At 35.3% G+C, this 21,635-nt stretch overlaps 1 protein-coding gene across 3 annotated transcripts in view; it reads left to right on the top strand.

The window, feature by feature from the left end:
* Window positions 1-3,480: 3,480 nt before the first annotated feature.
* Window positions 3,481-21,635, top strand: part of LOC129898803 (vacuolar sorting protein 18) — a 47,758-nt gene continuing 29,603 nt past the window's right edge. For 2 of the 3 annotated variants that reach the window (XM_055973489.1, XM_055973491.1), the window contains exons 1-14: window positions 5,367-5,605; window positions 5,732-5,812; window positions 7,248-7,411; window positions 9,689-9,901; window positions 10,017-10,156; window positions 10,345-10,440; window positions 11,286-11,353; window positions 15,480-15,581; window positions 15,740-15,884; window positions 17,270-17,413; window positions 17,505-17,624; window positions 17,797-17,853; window positions 18,426-18,485; window positions 19,543-19,650. In XM_055973489.1, the coding sequence (XP_055829464.1) occupies window positions 7,249-7,411; window positions 9,689-9,901; window positions 10,017-10,156; window positions 10,345-10,440; window positions 11,286-11,353; window positions 15,480-15,581; window positions 15,740-15,884; window positions 17,270-17,413; window positions 17,505-17,624; window positions 17,797-17,853; window positions 18,426-18,485; window positions 19,543-19,650 (1,416 nt within the window). In that variant the 5' untranslated portion in view covers window positions 5,367-5,605; window positions 5,732-5,812; window position 7,248. Of the gene's footprint in view, window positions 3,954-5,366; window positions 5,606-5,731; window positions 5,813-7,247; window positions 7,412-9,688; window positions 9,902-10,016; window positions 10,157-10,344; window positions 10,441-11,285; window positions 11,354-15,479; window positions 15,582-15,739; window positions 15,885-17,269; window positions 17,414-17,504; window positions 17,625-17,796; window positions 17,854-18,425; window positions 18,486-19,542; window positions 19,651-21,635 lie in introns of those variants that run through there. The other variant, XM_055973490.1, reaches the window with a different exon arrangement.

Genomic DNA, 21,635 nt, shown 5'->3' on the forward strand with positions numbered 1-21,635 from the left:
CATTACTACAATGATGTCGGGCAAAAAATTTATACTTGAAAAGTTATCCGCTTTTTCATCCGACTTATATTTCACAAGTATCAGCATAGTTGAAACACATGCCATAGTAAACTAAAAATTTACTAACTTAAATGATTTTATTATTTGGCATGACCGGTTGGCCATTCCGGTTCTAATATGATGCGCAAAATAATTGAGAGTTCTCATGGACACTCTTTGAAGAATCAAAAGATTCTTCAATTTAAAAAATTCTCTCGTGCTACATGTTCTCAAGGGAAATTGATTACTAGACCATCGGTAATCAAAGTGGGCATTGAATCCCCAACATTTCTGGAATGTATACAGGGTGATATATGTGGACCATTCATCCATTATGTGGACCATTCAAATATTATATGATTTTAATAGATGCATCTACAAGATGGTCACATGTGTGCTTATTATCAACTCGTAATATGACATTTGCGAGATTACTTGCTCAAATAATTAAGTTAAGAGCACAATTTTTAGATTATGCAATAAAAACAATTCGTCTTGATAATGCTGGTGAATTCACATCTCAGGCATTTAATGATTATTGTTTGTCTATTGGGATAACAGTTGAGCATCTGATTGCTCATGTTCATACTCAAAATGAGTTAGCGAAATCATTAATTAAATGTCTCTAATTAATTGTCAGACCAATGCTTATGAGAAAAAAACTTCCCATTTCATTATGGGGTCATGCTATTTTGCATGCAGCAAGTCTTGTGCGGATCAGACCCACAAGTTATCATAAAGTCTCCCTATTACAATTGACTTTTGGTCAGGAGCCGAACATTTCTTATCTTAGAATATTTGGGTGTGCAGTATATGTTTCAATTGCTCCACCACAACGCACAAAGATGGGACCCCAAAGAAGATTGGGGATATATGTTGGGTATGAATCTCCTTCTATCATAAAATATTTGAAACCTATGACTGGAGATTTATTCACTGCAAGATTTTCTGATTATCATTTTGATTTACTCTTTCATTTAGATCCTCGTATAAATAAATGTGAACTAGAAGTTCAAAAGATAATTCATTTGCAAAATATTGCAAATTAACTGCCAGATGTATTCACTGACCTATCAAGAGTTACTAAATCTCATATCTCAACTGCTAATGCTCCAATTCGAGTTGATATCCCAGTAGGATAATTAATTAATGCAAATGAGTCTAAACCACATTTAAAACATGGTAGACCGATCGGTTCCAAAGATAAAAATCCTTGAAAAAGAAAAGAAACAAACAATCAAGATGGTCATGATATGACGAAACCTGCTCAAGAAGAGCGAGGAGACATAACAATTGATAAAACCTTGGAAGAGGTTAAAGCGTCTGAAAATGATAAAGAAATTTCAATAAATTATGTCTCATCGGAAAAAATATGAAACCAAAATAATGTAATTATCGACAATAGTTTTGATTATAATATTGTTATGGAAATAATGCAACAAAATGAGGATCTTGAATCAAAATCTGTCGATGAATGTAGACAAAGAAATGATTGGCTAAAATGGAAAGATTCAATTCAAGTTGAATTAGCTTCACTTGAAAAAAGCAAAGTTTTCGGACCAATAATCCGAATACCTAAAGGTATTAAACCAGTGGGGTACAAATGGGTCTTTGTGCGAAAAAGAAATGAGAAAAATGAAGTCGTAAGATATAAAGCACGACTTGTGGCACAAGAATTTTTGCAAAGACCTGACATTGATTATATGGAAACATATTCTCCTGTGGTGGATGCAATGACTTTCAGATATCTTATAAATCTGGCAGTTCATGAAAAATTTGGCATGTATCTGATGGATGTCGTTATAGCCTATTTATATGGTTCTCTGGATAACAATATCTGTATGAAAATTCTTGAAGGATTTAAAATGCCTGAAATATATAAAGATTCCCGAAAAACTTATTCAATAAAACTTTAATTTTTTTTATATGGGCTGAAACAATCAGGACGAATGTGGTACAATCGTCTTAGCGAATATTTGTTAAAAGAAGGATATAAAAATGGTCCAATTTGCCCTTGTGTGTTTATGAAAAGGTCTGGATCTGAATTTTTCATAATAACAGTATATGTTGATGATTTGAATATTATCGGAACTCTTGAAGAACTTTCAAAGGCAGTAAAATGTCTGAAAAAAGAATTTGAAATGAAAGACCTCGAAAAGATAAAACTTTGTCTTGGTCTATAAATTGAACATTTTGCAAATGAGATATTTGTCCATCAATCAACATATATAGAAAATATTTTAAGGAGATTTTACATGGATAAAGCACACCCATTGAGTACCCCAATGATTATGAGATCTCTTAATATTAATAAAGATCCATTTCGACCTCATGAAAATGATGAATAGCTTGTTGATGCTGAAATACCATACCTTAGTGTAATTGGTGCATTAATGTATCTTGCCAATAATTCTAGACTAGATATAGCTTTCTCAGTAAAATTGTTAGCAAGATTTAGTTCTTCCCCAATGTGAAGACACTGGAATGGAGTTAAGCATATATTCAGATACCTCCGAGGACCACAGATATGAGATTGTTTTACTCAAATGAATCTACGTCACAGTTGATTGGTTACACAAATGAGGGATATTTGTCTGATCTCCATAAAGGTCGATTGCAAATAGGTTATTTATTTACATGTGGTGGTACAACTATATCATAACGTTCAACAAAGCAAACTATGGTTGCCACTTCCTCAAATCATGCAGAGATAATAGGCATCCATAAAGCAAGTCGAGAATGCGTTTGGTTAAGATCAATAATTCAACACATTCAAGAAACATGTGGCCTTTCTTTGACAATAGACGCTCCAACAATATTGTATGAAGACAATGTTACATGTATAGCTCAATTAAATGGAGGATACATCAAAGGAGACCGAACTAAACATATTTTACCAAAATTCTTCTTTACCCATGATCTTCAAAAAAAAGGTGAAATAGATGTTCAACAAATTCGTTCAAGTGATAATTTAGCAGATATGTTTACCAATGCATTGACAACTTCAACCTTTGAGAAATTGAGATACAAGATTGAAATGCGTTATCTTCGAGATGTTAAATGATGTCTTCATCAGAGAGAGTAAAATACGCGCTGCACTCTTTTTTTCTTAACTAAGATTTTATCCCACTGAGTTTTCCTGATAGGATTTTTAATGAGGCAACAATCAAGGCGTATTACCAGATGCGTATATATATTTTTTTTCTTCACTAGGCTTTTTTCCACTGAATTTTTTCTAGTAAAGTTTTTAATGAGACACATTACACATAGACATTCAAGAAGGAGTGTTAAAAAAAGTAGGTGGATGTCATCGTAGTGGGACCCACCACCAAATTGATGAGATGTGGCCCACTAGACAATTTGCACAACTTGCCCTTTTCTTTGGTTATAAATTGCCATCTTCTTGCAATTTATTTGGACGCACAGAAATATAGCAATACATACACGGCAATATTTTTCTCTATTTTGTTTCTCCTTCTTCTCGCTTATTCTCTCCGCCTTATTTTACTAAATTTAGTTTATTTTCGTAACAACCCACGAATTAAAACCCACCCATGACCGGAGAACTTAAACCCTCCATTGTCAGTTCTCCCCCAAATCAATTTTTCAATTCTTCCAGCAACAATACTCAGGTGTCACTCAGCAGTCGTCGTCAATTCGTTTTTTTTTTTTTTTAAAAAGTAGAACACAATAGGTAACAAATAAGATTTCATCGACACTCAGGAGCCCACGCCATCACGAGCTCCTTCGCTGTCATCATCTGTCCCCTCCGTCTTCTCCATCAATTCATCTCCATTGCCGAACCTGACCCGCATTTAGCCCCAATTTTGTATCTACTTCTGGTAAATTTAACGACACAATCTCTCTTCATCTCTATCTGCGGAGAATTCCATCTTTTCCGGTGAAATCGAGTTGTAAGTTTCCCTAAATTCATGAGAACAAATAATAATAATTTTCTTCTCGATCCCGCTTTGACAAAAAAACTATTTTTCTTTTCATGAAATTGATGTTAGGATTTTGACAGTGTTTAGGAGTTATAACACAAATTGTTGATGAAAGTAATTTATGGAATGGTCGCTGAATTGAATTAGTTTATGGACTTACATTTTGCAATAATTAAAAAATGTGAGTAATTGCAGAGCTAAACAGGCTTATCTTTCATGATTCTGTCCTATTTTGTATCCTAGGATTACTATTTCAGGAGTGAAATAGTATTTCGTCTTTGACTATGATTTCTTCAATGATATTTTTTAAATGTTCACAATTGTAAAGATTATGATCTATAATGCTTTTCATGTAGTTCTAAATACACAGCAACAACAACAACTACATACCTAGTGTAATTACCCCTACCTTGAGAGACTGTTTCCGATACACCCTCGACTCAAGGAAAAACATTTCAAAGCAGGTCGAGCAGTTCTAAATGTGCAAAAAGAAAAATAAAAAATAAAAAATATCTATGAATCCATGTCCCAACTCATCCATCAAGTTAGGTTATTGGTGTCATGCTCCAGACTCCGCCATTATTTTTTTTCTCTTTGGTTACAGTGGTCTTCTGAATGATAATTTTGTTCTAAGCATACTTGCACCTTTTGACATAAGACTGTGAATGAAGACTACTAAAGTATGATTGGACAAGTAAGAGATTGCAGTTATACTTAATAAACCATACTCCAACATGTAGAGTTTTTTTTGCAATACTCATGCGCCTGTAGCTCCCTCTCATTAGTTTCAAATTGCAAAACAAGGTCTTCTGCATGTTCAATGGGGTTGTTGATTTATCATCTTGATATTCCTTGTTTTTTGTTTTTGTTTTTTTGATGACGTGGTGTTCGCTCCAGTTTTCACGCGCCTTGATTAATTTCACGGGATACCTATCACCTCTCACATACCAAGTAACTCTGTCCTTTTAAGGCTAGGGTAGATGGAAAGAATCAACTGGTGTTTTTATCTCCGTTGGGATTCAAATCTGAGACTTCATAGCTCCCAACCACTTCATTGGCCACTATACTACTACAAATAAGACATTTAGTGGCAATAGACTAATTGCTGATAATGTATTCACAAAATAAAAAATTTAGCAGCCAGGAGGTCACGGGTTCAAGCCTTGGAAACAGCCTCTGGCAGAAATGCAAGGTAAGGCTGCGTACAACAGACCCTTGTGGTCGGGCCCTTCCCCGGACCCTGCGCATAACAGGAGCTTAAGTGCACCGGGCTGCCCATTGAATATTTGCCGAGAATAGACACATTTTTACTGGCAATTGAAAACCATGGGCACTAAAGGTTATATTTTGGTACATAATTTTATTATCTTACATCAAATCATTTTTAAGCCTGCCAAGTTCCCCCAAAAGAAAATTTTATCCCAGATCAATTTACTTAATTGGTCCTTTCAGCCAAACAAAATTATGCCCTAATAAATCTAGTTAATCCCTTTCAACATATGACCGATGCGAACCAGATCTCTCCTTTCTCATGCTTGCTATTCGGCATCTCTTTCTCCCATAAGCTTTTCGTCATCTCTTCTCTGATGAGCTTCTTGTTTTTTCTCCTGTGTAAATAACTGGTAAATTTTCTTTATTTTCTATTATCTCGATCTCTCCAAGTTGCAAAAGTTGCAGACAATATTCTTGATATGTCATCTTAATTGTCTTATTTACATATTTTTGATGTTTTTTTTATGGCTGAATAGTTATTCTAATTTGCTCATTCTCCTGGTTGCTGATGCGTTGTTGCAACTAACATTCATCTCTTGATCAGTTATCGCCTTGGAGTAAGTAACCACTCTTCTTTTCTTATCTTGTTAAAATTTATAATGATATATTTTCTACTCTTATTAGTATCATAGGACAATGGTTATCACTTTAGTTCTTCTATTTTTTCTACATTGATTGTGATTTGGTTTTATTCTAATTCTTTATTTATAATATATTGCTTTGGTGTTTGCATCTAGAGTATAGATTTAGCAGCCTATTTGGTATTTGATAAAATGTCACAAAGAGATATTTTTACTTGAACTATAATGATTAATGGGCTTGATGTTTCAAGAACTTCTTTAAATCTTTGAAAGATGAGGTATCATGTATCCATGTTTTTAGTTTTATTTATGACCAGCTCTGTATGTCTCAAACTATCTGAACACTCCAAATTTAAAGCTGGATACATAACAAGATTTTAAAAGTATGTAAAGCCATGGCTCAGAACTACAGAGCAGTAAGACTTGTAGCACAAACAGATGGAGTAACGTTTTAGGGAAATTTTGGATGTGAAAATTGGAGAAAATGAGAAGAGAGGAAACTGGTTGGAGCAATGGAAATGCAATTTCTTATGAAGTTTTCTATTTTCTTGGTTGATGAGAGTGACCTTAAACAACTCTATATTTTTCAGGATGAACAAGAGATCATTGCTAGATAAATATAAGTGGTTAGTGTATAAACTAGGTGCAAATCAGCTCTTAATGGTGAAATCTTATCGAGAGTTTGAGTTTCTTTATCTAGTATTTTTCGAGAATTAAAGGGCAAAGACAATGATGGATGAAGATAGTTTATAGGCTAGAAAGTCATCAATCACAAAAAACTATTGTGAAGATATTATATGGTAGCCTCCAGCTATTGATTTAGTTAAGTTAAGCTCAAAAGTGCTTCTCTTAGGAGTCCAGGTGTGCCTAAAAGAGGGATGTTGTTTGATGTGAAAATGAAGAAATTAATCTTAGGTTGTGGGACATATTTTGGTTAATATATTAATATGGAAGCAGCGACTTCAACTTTAATGTATGGAATGGAATGATGTTTGCAAGCTAAGTTGGTTTCTGTGGTGTTCATTGAAACTATGAATCAAATAGTTTGGTTAATATGGTTTGAGTTTTTTCCTTCAATAGTAACTACTTGATGTATATTGAAACTTAAGTGTAGATTTGTTATAAGATTGTAAAAATTCATGTTTATATGACTGATACAAGAAATGACACCACTACGGACAAACATCCTTACAATGATTAAAATTAGATGCATCCCCATTTTTGTTGATATTAACTAGATTTTAGCAAGTTCACCTGTCATAAATGAAACTTTGTTAATTTGGCTGATTGCTAGCGTGCTCCTCCAAGAATCAACAAAGTTTAGCGTTTATAAGTTTTCATAACTGAAGATTGGGAATACTTTGGCCTGACTCAACTTTTATTTGGTTTGCTTATGTCATCTCATCCGTAGAATGGAAAGAAGACACCACGTTTTCTCTGTAGATCTTCTTGAAAGATATGCCACAAAAGGCCGTGGAGCCATTACATGCATGGCGACTGGCAATGATGTCATCGTTCTTGGAACCAATAAAGGCTGGGTGATCAGACATGACTTTGGAGTGGGTGATTCTTACGGTACATCTGCATAAAAGACTCGACTCTAATGGAAATTTGTAACAAAGACACCATGCTCTTACCTTGTATCTTAAAGATTTGTGACGTGCGTATCCGTAATTGGTCTTTTAATGCCCTTTTGAGCTTAAACCTACCTGGAAAAGTACTCCATTACTCGACAACTTTGTCCGTGGTCTCATATCCCTGATGCTTGTATGTCTTTAGCATAATGTTTCTTTCTTTGTTTCATTCTTTCTTTTTCTGGATGAAGGTTTAGCATAATGTTTGTTATGCTATACTTGATTTGCTGGAACAGGGTAGATTGGTAACATCCACAACCAATATTGTTGTCTTATTAAGGAGTTCAAGTAGCAGTCATAGAATAAAACCCATTAAGTAAAATGTGATGAACTTGCTTGGAATTGCGTGCATGTGTGTGTGTGTGTGTGTGGGACATTTATTTATTCTTTTCCTGATAAAGAACATGCATGGAATTGGTTTTAAGAGAATGCTTATGTAGCCGAATGATTCTCAGTTCTCATGCAAATAGTGCCTCAGTGTCACATTCAAACTTCGGTGCTTACATTTGGATGCTGACGGTGTCAAAGCTCATTTTCTACCACTTTCAGAATTTGATGTGACAGTCTGTTTATCTTTTTTCATTCAATTTCATGCCTCTCATTCTATGTCTTTTAGTTCTACTTTTTTTTCTTCCTTTTTACATTATGAAAGTGTTGAAGCCTTTCTCACAAACAAATTTAAAGTGTTGAAGCTTTCAAGTGAGCTTTATGAGGCAGATGATTGTCACAGAGTTTGATGTTGGCTGGGGTGATGGTCGATGTCTTCTGATGGTGTTCATTACGAACTATAATTTTACATAGGAAGGGGGAGAGAGATATAGGGAGACGGTGTTCTTCTCTTCCTATAATTTATAGGCTAGGGAGACCTTCTGACTTGCCCTTTTAGCTCCTATGCCTTTTTCAAAACAACTACTAGTTAGATCTTGTGACAAAAAAGATTGACCGTGTATGAAGCTCTTATGAAAGTGAAAGCCTTCAGTTTTTCTTAGAACACTTAATGATAGTGACTAAAAATAAAGAGTATACTAAGTACTTCCTTGCAGATGTGATGCTTATTTGGTTTTAAGTTGCTTTTGGCAACACAGACCTTTTGCTATTTTCTTATACAACTTCTTTCTCCTTCTTTTGTGGAACATGTGCTCTGTGTTAGGTTGTTGTGTTTAAGGGAGAATTCACTATTTTAACCTATCAAGAAAAAAAGGAGGAAGAATCCACTGTTTTAGCTTTTTTGCATTTGGCAAGAGTTGATGCAAGAAAGTTCAACAAGTAGCTTTGAAGCATTTTTGTGTGGAATGGAGAGTGATTAGAATATAATTGCAGCCTAAGGCTGAAGGAACATTTGAGACCTATTGATGTGACCTAATGATCAAGAAAGTGGGATGAAAATCATGAGAAACAAGACCTTTCTCAAAAAAATAAAATTAAATCATGAGAAACAAGGGTTCAAATCCCCCTCTAGTGGTGGGGCATACACTAGGTGATTTTTCCCCATTTATCTAAGTGTTGATGGACATAGTCACCCGGTACTTGTGATGGTGGATGGTAGCCAGTACCTGGTAAGATAGTGAAGGGACGCACATTGTGGCCCATACACTACCTTTGTGCCCAAGAAAAAAAAGATGAAGAAAAAATAGGCAATACCATCCAAAACCTTGAATATACACTTCAAAGAGCTATTGCCTATTTTTTCTTCAAAAAAAAATAAGATGAAAAAATAGGCAATAGCTCATGTTAACTTTCTCAAAAAATAGGCAATAGCTCTTTGAAGTGTATATTCAAAGGTTTTGGATGGTATGTTTAAAGTTTTCCTATTATGCTTCCTTGTAATTTAAACATCTTGTGTGGTATTGTGTCTTAATCTTTTATTCCTTCGCAAATATGATCTTTCTTTTTTTGAACTTTTCCTTGAACTAAGAAAGATCATTGGGATGCATTGCATAATGTGAACTTGGTTCTACTTTTCTTTTGTGTGGAGAGAAATGAAACTTCCCTTTTCTCGATGTTATTTGCTTATGTAGCAACTTAAAAAGAGCTTCAATTGAAATTTATAATTGTTGTGCTATGTGACCTCTGGGGAATGCTTCCTTGAATCCAGTGTTGACTGTGCTTAAGTTTTAGACCTCTACATAACGAGGCATATCTTGGTGGCGCTTATTTTTCACTACTTGTGTCAGATTTATAAGGGAAATAGGTTAATTTTATTGGATTATTTTTGCAGATATAGATCTTTCTGTTGGCAGGCCTGGGGAACAATCAATTCATAAGGTTTTTGTTGACCCTGGAGGGAGCCACTGTATTGCCACTGTTATTGGCAGTAGTGGTGCCGATACATATTATACTCATGCTAAATGGACAAAGCCTCGTATTTTGAGCAAACTAAAAGGTCTTGTTGTCAATGCTGTTGCCTGGAACAGACAACATATAACAGAAGGTAGGTCAGTGCTTTCTAATTTCTTGTGTTCTAGTACAAGATTTTGACAATTTACGGACAGTCAGAATAGTTATGCTTTCTTTTTCTTCATTTTAATTGTGGATAATGGTTTCAGCTTCAACTAGAGAAATCATTTTGGGTACGGACAATGGTCAACTTTACGAGATGGCTGTAGATGTAAAGGATAAAATGGAGAAGTACATTAAGTTACTATTTGAACTTAAAGAACTACCTGAGGCATTCACTGGTTTGCAGGTTCAGTGCTTTCTAGTTTCTTTCTTCCTTATTTTCCTTCTTTTAACCTCTTTCCCCCAAAAGGAGAAAGCAATCAAATGGCTTACCTGTTTCCTTTCCACTCCCTTCTCAATTTAATCAAGTAGCTCATGTCATTTCATACCGAGATGATGTTAATGAAAGCCTTCCTTTCTTTCATCTTCTTGTAGATGGAAACAGCAAGTGTGCACAATGGTACCAGATTTTATGTGATGGCTGTTACACCTACTCGACTTTATTCTTTCACAGGGATTGGATCACTTGATGTAAGTTTTTATTTAGTAGTCATCATTTCTGCAGTTTGACTGGCTCCTTCCCCTCAATATCTTCGTTCTTTTTCTTATGGATTATTAGGGTTTTCTGATTTCACTTTCATCTTCAGTTTACTAGCACATGGTGCTGCCAAATACTATAAATAGCTTCTTTCTTAATTAGGTTCCGGGTTTGTCTATGTTTTCCTTCGTGCGATTTTCATTGTTATTATGTTGAATATCTTTATATGTGTGATTGGAATTTGACTGGTATGAAATCATCTTTGAAATCTATATCAAGAATTTTTAGCTTTTCATATTGACGAACTGTGCTTCTTTAGTTTGGAAACTTGAAATTGTTGGGTACGTCTTGGTCCACTTTTCTACTCCTGCTGCCTTGACTTCTTTTGGCTTCGTTGAACATTTCAACTTGGTACACTTACTTTCTTGTGGTCTTTCTTTTCCTTATTAACTAAGTACACAGAATCTTGAGTGTTGTTGTTGAAGAGGTTTTGAACAGAGTTAGGACTTAATTTTTATTTGTTCCCAACAGCTCTGCTGGATCAAGTTGTACAAAGCTGTTGATCTATTCATTTGGAAGCTGTTCCTGTAGATTTTATGTGCTGTAATATCTTTGCCTGGCATCTTTCATTCTCTACTTAATTATCTCCATCACTTGCCCATGAATTAAAAAATTGTTAATATTCCTCAAAGTCCTTGTGCCTTAATTCTCCATTGAGATTCTGTTTGTTGGACATCAATTCCTGTTATTATTGTAATAAAGTTTTGCTAGTTCATTGACATATCGTGATCTGATGGTCAATACATTTCATTGAATTGATGCATTTTGGTTTGTGTAGGCGATTTTTGCAAGCTACGTGGACCGCACAGTTCATTTCATGGAGCTTCCTGGTGAAATACCTAACAGGCAAGTTCCTTATTTTTGAGATTGTCAAAACAATTGGAAGGAAGTCAGTCTTTTACTTAAGTTTTTAGATGACCTAGAACCACATAATTCAACATTACAGTAGAAAATATATTAGAAGAAAGATAATAAACACTTCCACGCGCTTGGCTATGTGACGAATCGGTCACCACCTGAGGGGCCTGCCAAAGACATAATATAAATGAATAAATTTAGGGAGCACAAATTGTGAGGAATTATTTTCATTAACTACATGAAAAATGGATAACAATTTCAGACTTCCATGTGTCACAAAGCTCCATCATCTCCTTACTGCAGGATGTGTTACTGTGGCAGAAGCATTCGTATGCTGTTTCAATCCACTATCCTGGAAGATGGATAATGTAATTCATTTTTGTTGTAATGTCCTGCTCTGACAAATCCAAAATCTCTCTAACAGTGATTTTGAAACTACAGCTAGTGTAACTCATATCCTGATAGTGTCCTGATAACCTCCACCACCTGAACAAATTAATATATTAGAATATTGAAGGGAAACTAGCCTTTGGAAGAGAGAGAAAGACTTTCTTTTCTCTAGGTTATCTTCAATGGAATAATCTCCTGCAAAAATTAGAGAAAGCTTGATAATGAACATGATAAATACATTGGTAGGAGATAAACTGAGAAGCTCACTTCCTCCCACACGCTCATACTCACCTCCTCTCAGAAGGGAGATTCACGGGGGGACTCAAGCGTGAGCCATACTTCCAGAAGCTTCCCAAGGAAGAACTAACTATTATAGGAGTTAACTTCTCCCGAATCTCCCCACCCATGTTTCTTCTCATTCTGGTCAACAGAACCATTGCAAACTGATCATTCAAATTTTCGTTCATTTGTGTCCTCCAGTGAGCTTTCCTGAATACTATAATAATCAAATATCAATTAAAATTACTAATTTGAATATCATTATACAATGATGTCGGTATTAATCTAACATGTCAAAGTTACAATAGAGCTTGTAACTCCCAAACTATTTTGTAGAAACAGAAGGTCTGCCTTATCTTTGCCCCCCTGACTATGGAAAATCTTTCTGCCCATCTCACTCATCCTCTCTTTTACTTGTTACCCTTTCACCTCTTTCCTTTCTGATCTTTTCTAGATCATTCTTGATATCCTAGAAATTGCAAATATGGTGAGGAATCTGCTTTTCATCACAGGTCTCAAAACTTTTGAAGTCAGAATGATCCAAACTGAAAAATAACTATTCGTTTGAATGAGTTGATAGAAAACAAAGATTTGTTAGTAGGAGACACATGAGTGTAAAGAGAATGAAAATGCTCAAAGGCTAACTCAATTATTGGAATATCTACAGTTTTGGGCACAAGATTTTGGAGCAGTTGGACAACGTTTGCATATATACCGTCAGATTTTCCATCTCGGTGAATGGTCTGAACCATAAGACTGAATTACCTGGGATGCCTGTGCCCATAGAAATCACGGAGCCACCCATTAATAGTAATAGAACTCCCAAAGGGTGTTCTTCCTTCCAAACATCGATTTAGACAAGGGGATCCCTGTCACGATCCAAATCCCCTTGGTTGTGATGGCACCCGATTATCCCAAGCCAGGCAAACCACGGCATTCCTCGATTCAAATCAAATAAGCGGAAGTAAATCACTTAGGTCTAACAGTCGATACTCGATAATGACTCTTTTCTAGTTCTCTTTCCCTCAGACATCAATCCCTGTGCTGCAGTTGCTGCACGTAAGTCTGATCAGCCCTGGAATATGTTAGTTAGAAGGAATTGCAATTGGCAGGAACTCGAAAGAGTCCTCCAATCACTCCAGCGCTGGAAATTAATGATTGAAAGTTCAGTGTAAAATCATGCTACTCCCTAATAACTTCTCCTCTTAATGTGCCACTGCCGTTGACCACAAAAATTATAAATTCAACTATTATCATATAAAAGTCTTTTAAAGTGTTTTTCTTATCCTTATGTAAGTATTAAGGAGCATAGAGAAAAAGGAAGCCTAGTGCACTAAGCTCCCACTATTCGGGGGGTCCGGGGACCTGCATTTCTGCAAGAGGTTGTTTCCACAGCTTGAACCCATGACCTCCTGGTCACATGACAACAACTTTACCCGTTACGCCAAGGCTCTTTTTCAAAGTAGTAAGGTGCATGACTAACAAAAATTTCATCAAACAACAAAATGGTTGTATATATAGATGCAAGTATGCTTTACATCTCCTGCGAACTCTATGTGAGTTCTGTAATTTGCATGTATATGCATCCAAAAACACATATTTGGAGGTAATAGTGCTTATAACTGTATTTTTGTTTGACAAGGTTAGTAATTTGTTGAAATGATTGAGAAAACTCTTCATACAAGACATATACCCTTGTAGAGAATCTTACTGAAAGATTTGGTTCTCCACAAACAACACTAAGTCATCAGTATTAACATTTTACCGAAATGTCAAAGATGCTCTAAAATGTGCATAAAAAAATCAAACAGAAATATTTCTTCAATATGCTTAAATGAATTTTCCGTCCCTTAAAAAGCCCTCCTATTTGTGCCTCTGTATTTTCCACATGATTGCTAGTGGAACAACTTGTCACTCTTTCCTTTGTCCAATTTTCTTCTAAATTTGCATCCCAGTACTCGTAACTTAATAACTCAAACTTAAAATCAAATGTCATTTCTGATGCGTAAAATTTGGTTTTCTTGTGCTAATTTTCTTGTTAGTCTTGTTGGAATAGCTAATTGTTAGAAGTGATTTCCTGCATTGAAAGTATCTGGACGTTATTTGGCAAAGCACACTGTTTAGGAAGAGACATTTGTGGCTTCTCAACATGTGCAAAGTGTTACATTTTTCCAATCAGTTGAGCAAATTGTGGCGAAGTTTAGGAGGAAAATGAAAAAGAGGCACATTTCAGTCGTGGAATATAGAGCCTTTCAAAAACTTCATTTGCTGTTCATACTAGGACTGACTTATTATGTTTACCAAAGCCACTTTGGTGAACAATCATGTTTTAATGAAATACTTTTCCTTTGCATTCAATTATGCCACTTCAAGGGAATGATAGACTGAACCTTGCAAGTGATTTATGGAGTTTGGATTTGGTTGATCAGACATATGTCAAGAGCTTGGTTATTTATTGTGGCATGTGCACTGACAGACAAATACACCCTCCTGTGTTCCACCTAGCCTTACTCCAGTTCACAGCAAGTGATGTTTTTTTTTCATCATTGGATATAGCTTTCACAACTTTCATCGTCGAAGACACTTTTGAGCTTGCACCATATTAGACTAACTATCATTTTATATAATTGTCAATTTTTTTTGAGAACTGGTAATCGTATTCCTCAGCATTAAGGGTTAGGCGGGCCACCTCCAAAAAGATATCAACAGTGAAATGTTAAAAAACTAAAGAGCAGAAAAAAGTAATTACAGAAATCCTAAAAAATCTACCAACTGGACAACCTCCTCTATGTTTTCTTCTTTACTCAAGAAATGGAGATTAGCAATACAGTTCCCCTTAATTTTCTGTAGAGAGCTAAATCCATCCTCAAAGCACCATCCATTCCTTTCTTTCCACACTGTCCACCAAATACATGCAGGGATCTCTTTTGTGACTTGCTACAATCTCTCCTAATCCAACAACTAAGGAGGTCTGCAGTGTGTTCTGGCATAGTCCACTTGATACCAGAGACTCAAAAAAAGTGACCACTGTGGCCAGTCACCTTGCAGTGCATAGATAAGTGGCTATTTGTCTCTGCATACTCATTACAAAGAAAACATCTTATTCGTCTCTTCTGAAGGGCTTCATGTGTTAGGCAAGCTTTTCTGACTACCAGCCAAGCGAAGCATTTGATTTTACGAGGTGCCAGACAATCCCACACATTTGACCATGGACCTATACTGCCTCCAGGTTGCCCCAAGATTTCCATCTTATACAATATGTTCACGGTGAACACCCCATCAGTAGTATGTCTCCACCTAATAGTATCTGGATCTGGAGAGGTACCTCTGAACTTGTTGATTTCCTTCAACAGACTAACTTGTTAAATTTCCAAGTGCATTCAAAACATACTGTGTTTGTTCATTTGCAAATGATGTTAGGAGTTATTGGATTCTCTTCTTTCAGTGAACTGCACTTCTTTATCCAGCAAAGGAGGGCTGTACACTTCGCATGGCTTTCTGGAGCAGGTATCTACCATGGTGACCTAAAATTTGGAGCACAACACAGGTAGATTTACCACCTGTTGCTTATTTCTTTACTTCTTTGGTTTGTTTCAATTCCGAGTACTTTCATCTCATGGCCTTAATATTCAAATTTTATTTAAACTTTAGAGTTCTATACTTTTTTTTTGATATTTCCTACAATTGTTGAAAACCTCACTGTAGTTCGCCAAATGGGGATGAAAACTTTGTGGAAAACAAAGCTCTTCTGGACTACTCTAAATTCTCTGAAGGAGTTGAAGGTGTCAAACCTAGCTCTCTGGCTATATCCGAGTTTCATTTCCTACTTCTCATCGGGAACAAGGTTAAGGTGTGTTAGTGGTACTTCCATGACTTTGTTTCTGTGTCTACTTATAAATCAATTAGTTGTAGCAGTTTCTAAAGTTGGAATTATTGTTCATGCATGCCTATGTCTATATGCAATATATGGCTTGGGGTTTTGGTATGCTCAAACCTAAGACTGGAATTCTGTGAAATTTTTTGTTTGGTTGTATATTGTATAATTACATACCAAAAAATGAACTTGTAACTTAGATGGTATGGAAGTAATAATTATGAGGTATACATATATTCTTCCATTTTTGAGTTTTTATCACTTTGGAAATTGTTTAGCGTGTCTACCAAATTCCAATCATATATATGTTAGCCATAATGTTCTAACGTAAATTTTAGCTGCTTTTTCACTAAGCTTCATGATTTCATGATATTAAACAAATATTGGTTTGTTGCACATGAAGAAACTAGGATGTAATTTCCATTTTCTCTCAACAGAAAAGGATAGCTGATGCAAATTCTTAGCTTTATACATGATTGTGTGGAAGTCTTAGACCTAATAAGACCAGCTATGATATCCTCAAATTTCTCATCTGCACACCTCTATTTTGTCAGTGCTGATATTGACGACTAAGTTTGCTTTAACTTTTAGGTTCATTTAGTGTACACCAACTTAGTATTTTCGATACCAGTATCTGTATTCTAAAAAAATAAATAGTGTACATCAAACCTAAGTAGACATAAAAGACTCCATTTGCTTTTTTTTTTTTGATGAAGTAAGACAATATCATTGATAAGGCATCAGGAAGATTCCAAAATTACAACAGACAAAAAGTCTGTTAGGTCCAAAACAGAAGACCAAAAACAATGTTAGCCCCAATATATGAGTGCCTATGCTAGAACCAGGGAACTAACTAAGTCCAAAAAATTGTCAACACTATTAACAGGGATAAGAAAACTTCCAATTGAATGAACTAACTAGACATCTAGCCTTCAGTGAGTGTGCTAGAGTTGATATTCCATCAAAACAGAAAAACTCCATTTGTCATATATCTTCTTTCGTCTGCCATTATCCACTTAAATTTTATATATCTTAGGAAATAACATTTCATGGTTGATTTGTTCTGCAAGACCACTGAGTATGTTGTTTTCCTATTGGGTGAAGTTAGTCTATAACAATATTTCTTTGCAGCATTAATCCAATCTCTTGCAATATTAATCTTGTTCTACATTGTTAAATATATGGATGCTAGAGGTCCTCCCTTAACCACATGACAGATCACAGAAGACAGTTAGAAGAACAACAATTTAGGGCAAGGGCAACCTGAACGCCCAATTATTGAGCAAATCACTTGATTCTGAAGAATGGACATTTCACCTTTGAATACCTTGTATAGTTATGCTATAGTTTACGTCTTGTAGGTGGTGAACAGGATAAGTGAACAAATAGTGGAAGAACTTTATTTTGATCAGACACCCGATGCAGTTTCAAGAGGTATTATTGGCTTATGTAGTGATGCCTCAGCTGGGTTGTTTTATGCATATGACCAAAATTCTATCTTCCAGGTGCGGTAACAGTCATTGTCCTAAATCTTATGTGATGTGGTGGTACCATTATATTTCTGCTGCAGTTTCTGAATCTACAATCTGAATTTAGGTGTCTGTAAATGATGAAGGTCGCGATATGTGGAAAGTGTACTTGGACTTAAAAGAATATGCTGCAGCTTTGGCTAGTTGTCGTGATGCCCTGCAGAGAGACCAAGTTTATCTGGTTCAGGTGGTGGCTGATTTGAACTTATTCTTTTCTGCTGGGATATATGATGCTTTTTCTTTTTTGAATATTTGCCTCATTTATAACTGTCCCCTAATCAGAAACAGAAGAAACTCTTATTGCTTGTAAGGCTGAATATTTTCTTTTGAGTTTTTATCATAGACCTCATGTTATGCAGGCTGAAGCTGCTTTTGTTGCCAAAGAGTTCCTCAGAGCTGCATCATTCTATGCAAAAGTATTTAATCAACTTATTCATTTATTTACTTCCATTTCTCTGTTAGTTGTTGTTTCTTTGTACTTTCGTAAACTTGATCCTTGTGAACCAGCCACATGCCCTTCAAAAAATCTGATCCTTGTTTGCTAATTTCAAATTTCATTGCGACCAGCAAAAGGGAAATTTCTGTGAACTTCTGTAGCAATCAATGTCTATGTCTACTCTATTCTACAAAAACCATTAGAATTTTGTTTCCTGATAAATGAAAATACTTTTATCTATCATACCCCAAGGGAAACCCCTGATAAATCCCTTGTTAAAAGGTCAGCTTCAGATCATCCCTCACATTTTCAATAGTATCAAATTGATTACTGTCTTGAATATTTCCTGTAAAAACTACGTCTCTGCATTAAAATTCTGTCCCTTGGGCCTAGATATTGCTTGAGGATGAATTGACATACAAGGTGTAAGTTCAACTTTTCATTCATGTCCCTTTTGTTTTCTTTTATGTTTGACATAGGAGGCCTACCAAGTAATCCATATTTATTCCTGGAACTGGAGACCTTTCTAATGCAAGGAAATGAATATTGCAGATTAACTATGTATTATCTTTTGAAGAGATCTCATTGAAGTTCATTAGCATAGGCGAACAGGTATGACCTTTTCAATTCTAGAACACTGATTTATGATTATGCAAGAAAATATTTCTTTTTTCACTTACTGAAAAAACAAAAAGGTCAAATTCATCTAAGTTCAATCCATCTTGCTGTTAAAAAAAATCCATCTTGCTCATTCGAGGCAATGATCGGTAGTAGTAACTACACTCATATCTAAAAAGGAATACTACTGTTCCCGTTGTTCCGTTTTTAAGAGACAAGGTTTATTATTCTGTAAGAACTAAGAAGCTTGTTAGAATTTAGATATTTCACATTTGGAGTCCGTTGCAGGCGACTCATTATGGGTTATTGTATTTAGTCTTGAGTTACTTATATGAAATTACTGCTTATGAAACCCAGATATATCATACTGAGGATTTATAATACTAAATATCATTGGTAAACATGTTTATTTGGTTGATCCTGACTGCAAATTTTGATAATTTAATATCTCTTCATAGTTACAAAACAAATGTTATTGGATTCCAATTTTCTTTACAGTTTAGTATCTGTTTCCATTTTTAGTACAGAGTCCTCACCAGGGCTTGAGGGATGCTGCTGCTTTTGTTTGCTGATGTAGTATAGATATTCCAGTGTTGTTCTTAGAACTTCATTGTACTGCTGTGCAGTGCCATCTTAGTGCTGGTTATTATTGAAGTTCTTTTATTGCTTATTGATTTAAAAAATTCTAATAGTTCAGAACCACGGGAAGTTTAATTTCTCGTGATTGTCTTCTTGCTTAGTAGTCCTATCATTGTCATAGTCTGAAGCAATTATTCTTCAGGAAGATAATGAACCTATCTTTGCGTAGAGATCCCATCCCTTTTTACAACAGATCTCTAGTGTTATCTTAGTTCTGATCCTTATTGTTGCCTTTGCACATGTTATAATGAGAGGTATTCCTTGGTCTGCTATTGAAAGTTAATTTTGTTAGTCTTCTGACTTGTGACATCTGGAAACTTCAAATAGAAAAACAGCCACAAATAATAGAATTAGTAGAAAAAAAGAATTAGTTGAAAATTTCTTCCTGGATATAACCCCTCTTTGCTTGCAGGATGCATTGAGAACATTTCTCCTGCGGAAGCTTGATAATCTTTCAAAGGATGAAAAGTGTCAAATAACAATGATTTCAACATGGGCAACTGAATTATATCTTGATAAGGTTCATCTCTTTTTGAACTGAGCTTTTTTGATTAAAAGTTTGGTTACTTTTCTTTTTCCCTGGTTTCATAAACTGTAAATTTGTTCTGATGCCATTGTTGGAAATATCTCTGTTTCCAGTTCCTATTATGTATAGGTCGAACTTGAATCATCCGCCTTACCACATGTCTTTGTCACCTGTACTGGTGTCTAGCACAGAGGTTGGGAAAACTACTAAGCAATATTCTATAGGATAGGGGATGGTGAAAAAGTACCATCTCATTAATTGGGAAACAATGACATTCCTAGTAAGGGAGGTGTAGTGGTTAGGAACTTGAGGGTATTTAGTAGAGCCATACTAACAACATGGCTTTAGAAGTTATTTGTGAAGGATCATGGGTTGTGGTCATTATCTAAAAGATAGAGTTCATATTGGGGATAGAAAACCAATCAAATTATGCAACCATATGGAGATCTATGAAGGAGTATGATGAAAGGAAATGGTGTTGGAATCTGCTCCTGGAAGCAGAAATGGTCCTATGCGGCCTTCTCTTCCCCAAACCCCATGTATATTGGAGTTTAGCATACAGTGCTGTCCTTTTTAGCCTTAGTAGGACCCACCACATTCAAGTTCTGGATTTGCCCTTGCTAATCCACTTGCTAGCTTCCGACTCATTTTAATAAGTTGTCACTTTTTTTATGAAGTAACGGATTTCATTAAAGAGCATCAGTGTACAAAGAAAGAGAGCTACTGAGTTAGTTCCCTTACATGAGTACTAAGCCAGGATCAAAGAGCTAACAAAGACCAAAAAACTGTCACCATTATTAACAGGACACAAAAAGTTCCAACTAAACAGATTGACTAGGCATCTAGCTTTTAGTGTATGGCTTGGAGTTGAGATTCCATCAAAGCATCTGTGATTTCTTTGATTCCAGATGTACCAAAAAATTACTGCTGGAATCAGTCTCTAGATCTTCTTGATGCTTTTATCAACTTTCCAAAAAATCCAACTAGAGTAGGCTTCCTCGATGTTCTGGGGAAGACCCAGTGTAGACCAAACATAGTGAGGAAGCAGTTCCAGATGTCTTCTACAAAAGGAAGCCTACTCTAGTTGGATTATCACTTAACCAATCTTTTAGATTGAATAGAGTACAACTAGTTACTAGAGAGTTTTTTTTTGAGAAGAATGATTAAGAATGGAAAAGTAACGGGGGTGATGATGGATCACCATTGACAAAGTCAAAAGAGAATAGGGGGTCGTTTGGTAGGATTTATTAGAAAAAAATAATGCATGCATTAACTTTGTGTATTATTAATACATTATTTGATACATCTTTTCAACCTATGTATGCAAGCATAAGTTATACACTCTATTTGGTATTATGCTATGTATAACTATACATGCCAAATTATGGTATTAGCAATGCAAAGATTTTTAATGCATGCATTAGCATGGTTAAAGACACATTCGCCCCTCAAAACCTTTTCTACATCCTTTCCACTGTATTTTATGGAGGGTATTTTTGTGAATAAATATTTTTTTTAGAAATTATGTAATGCATATTATTGTTAATACATTAAACCAAATAGTGCGTAAGAAATAATCTCAATACAACTAATGCTCATAACTAATACCAACATTACTAATGCCAACATTACTAATGCACCCTATTCAATACTATTCTTATACACCCTACCAAACGATCCCAAAGTGTTCTACACGGCAAACACATGGGATTTGAAGCTTTTAATCTATTTGAATGCTTTGGTTATGGGTGTCAATATGTTGAGTGTTGTGTTAGTGTGTTAGAACTTAGAAATAGAATGTAAAAGTTACAAAGTGTTATTTTGCTAAGTTGGATATCATCCAACTCTTGAAAAATAACAAATGTATTGCATTTGACACTTGTAATTTGGCGTGTCTTGTATTCATTAGGTCACCAAATCATTTTTATATTTCTTTTCTGGTCTTGTTTTCTTACATGATGTCAGAGCCTCTGCGATCT

The sequence above is a fragment of the Solanum dulcamara genome, chromosome 8, assembly GCF_947179165.1.
Source record: "Solanum dulcamara chromosome 8, daSolDulc1.2, whole genome shotgun sequence".
In the NCBI taxonomy this organism is placed as follows: Eukaryota; Viridiplantae; Streptophyta; class Magnoliopsida; order Solanales; family Solanaceae; genus Solanum; species Solanum dulcamara.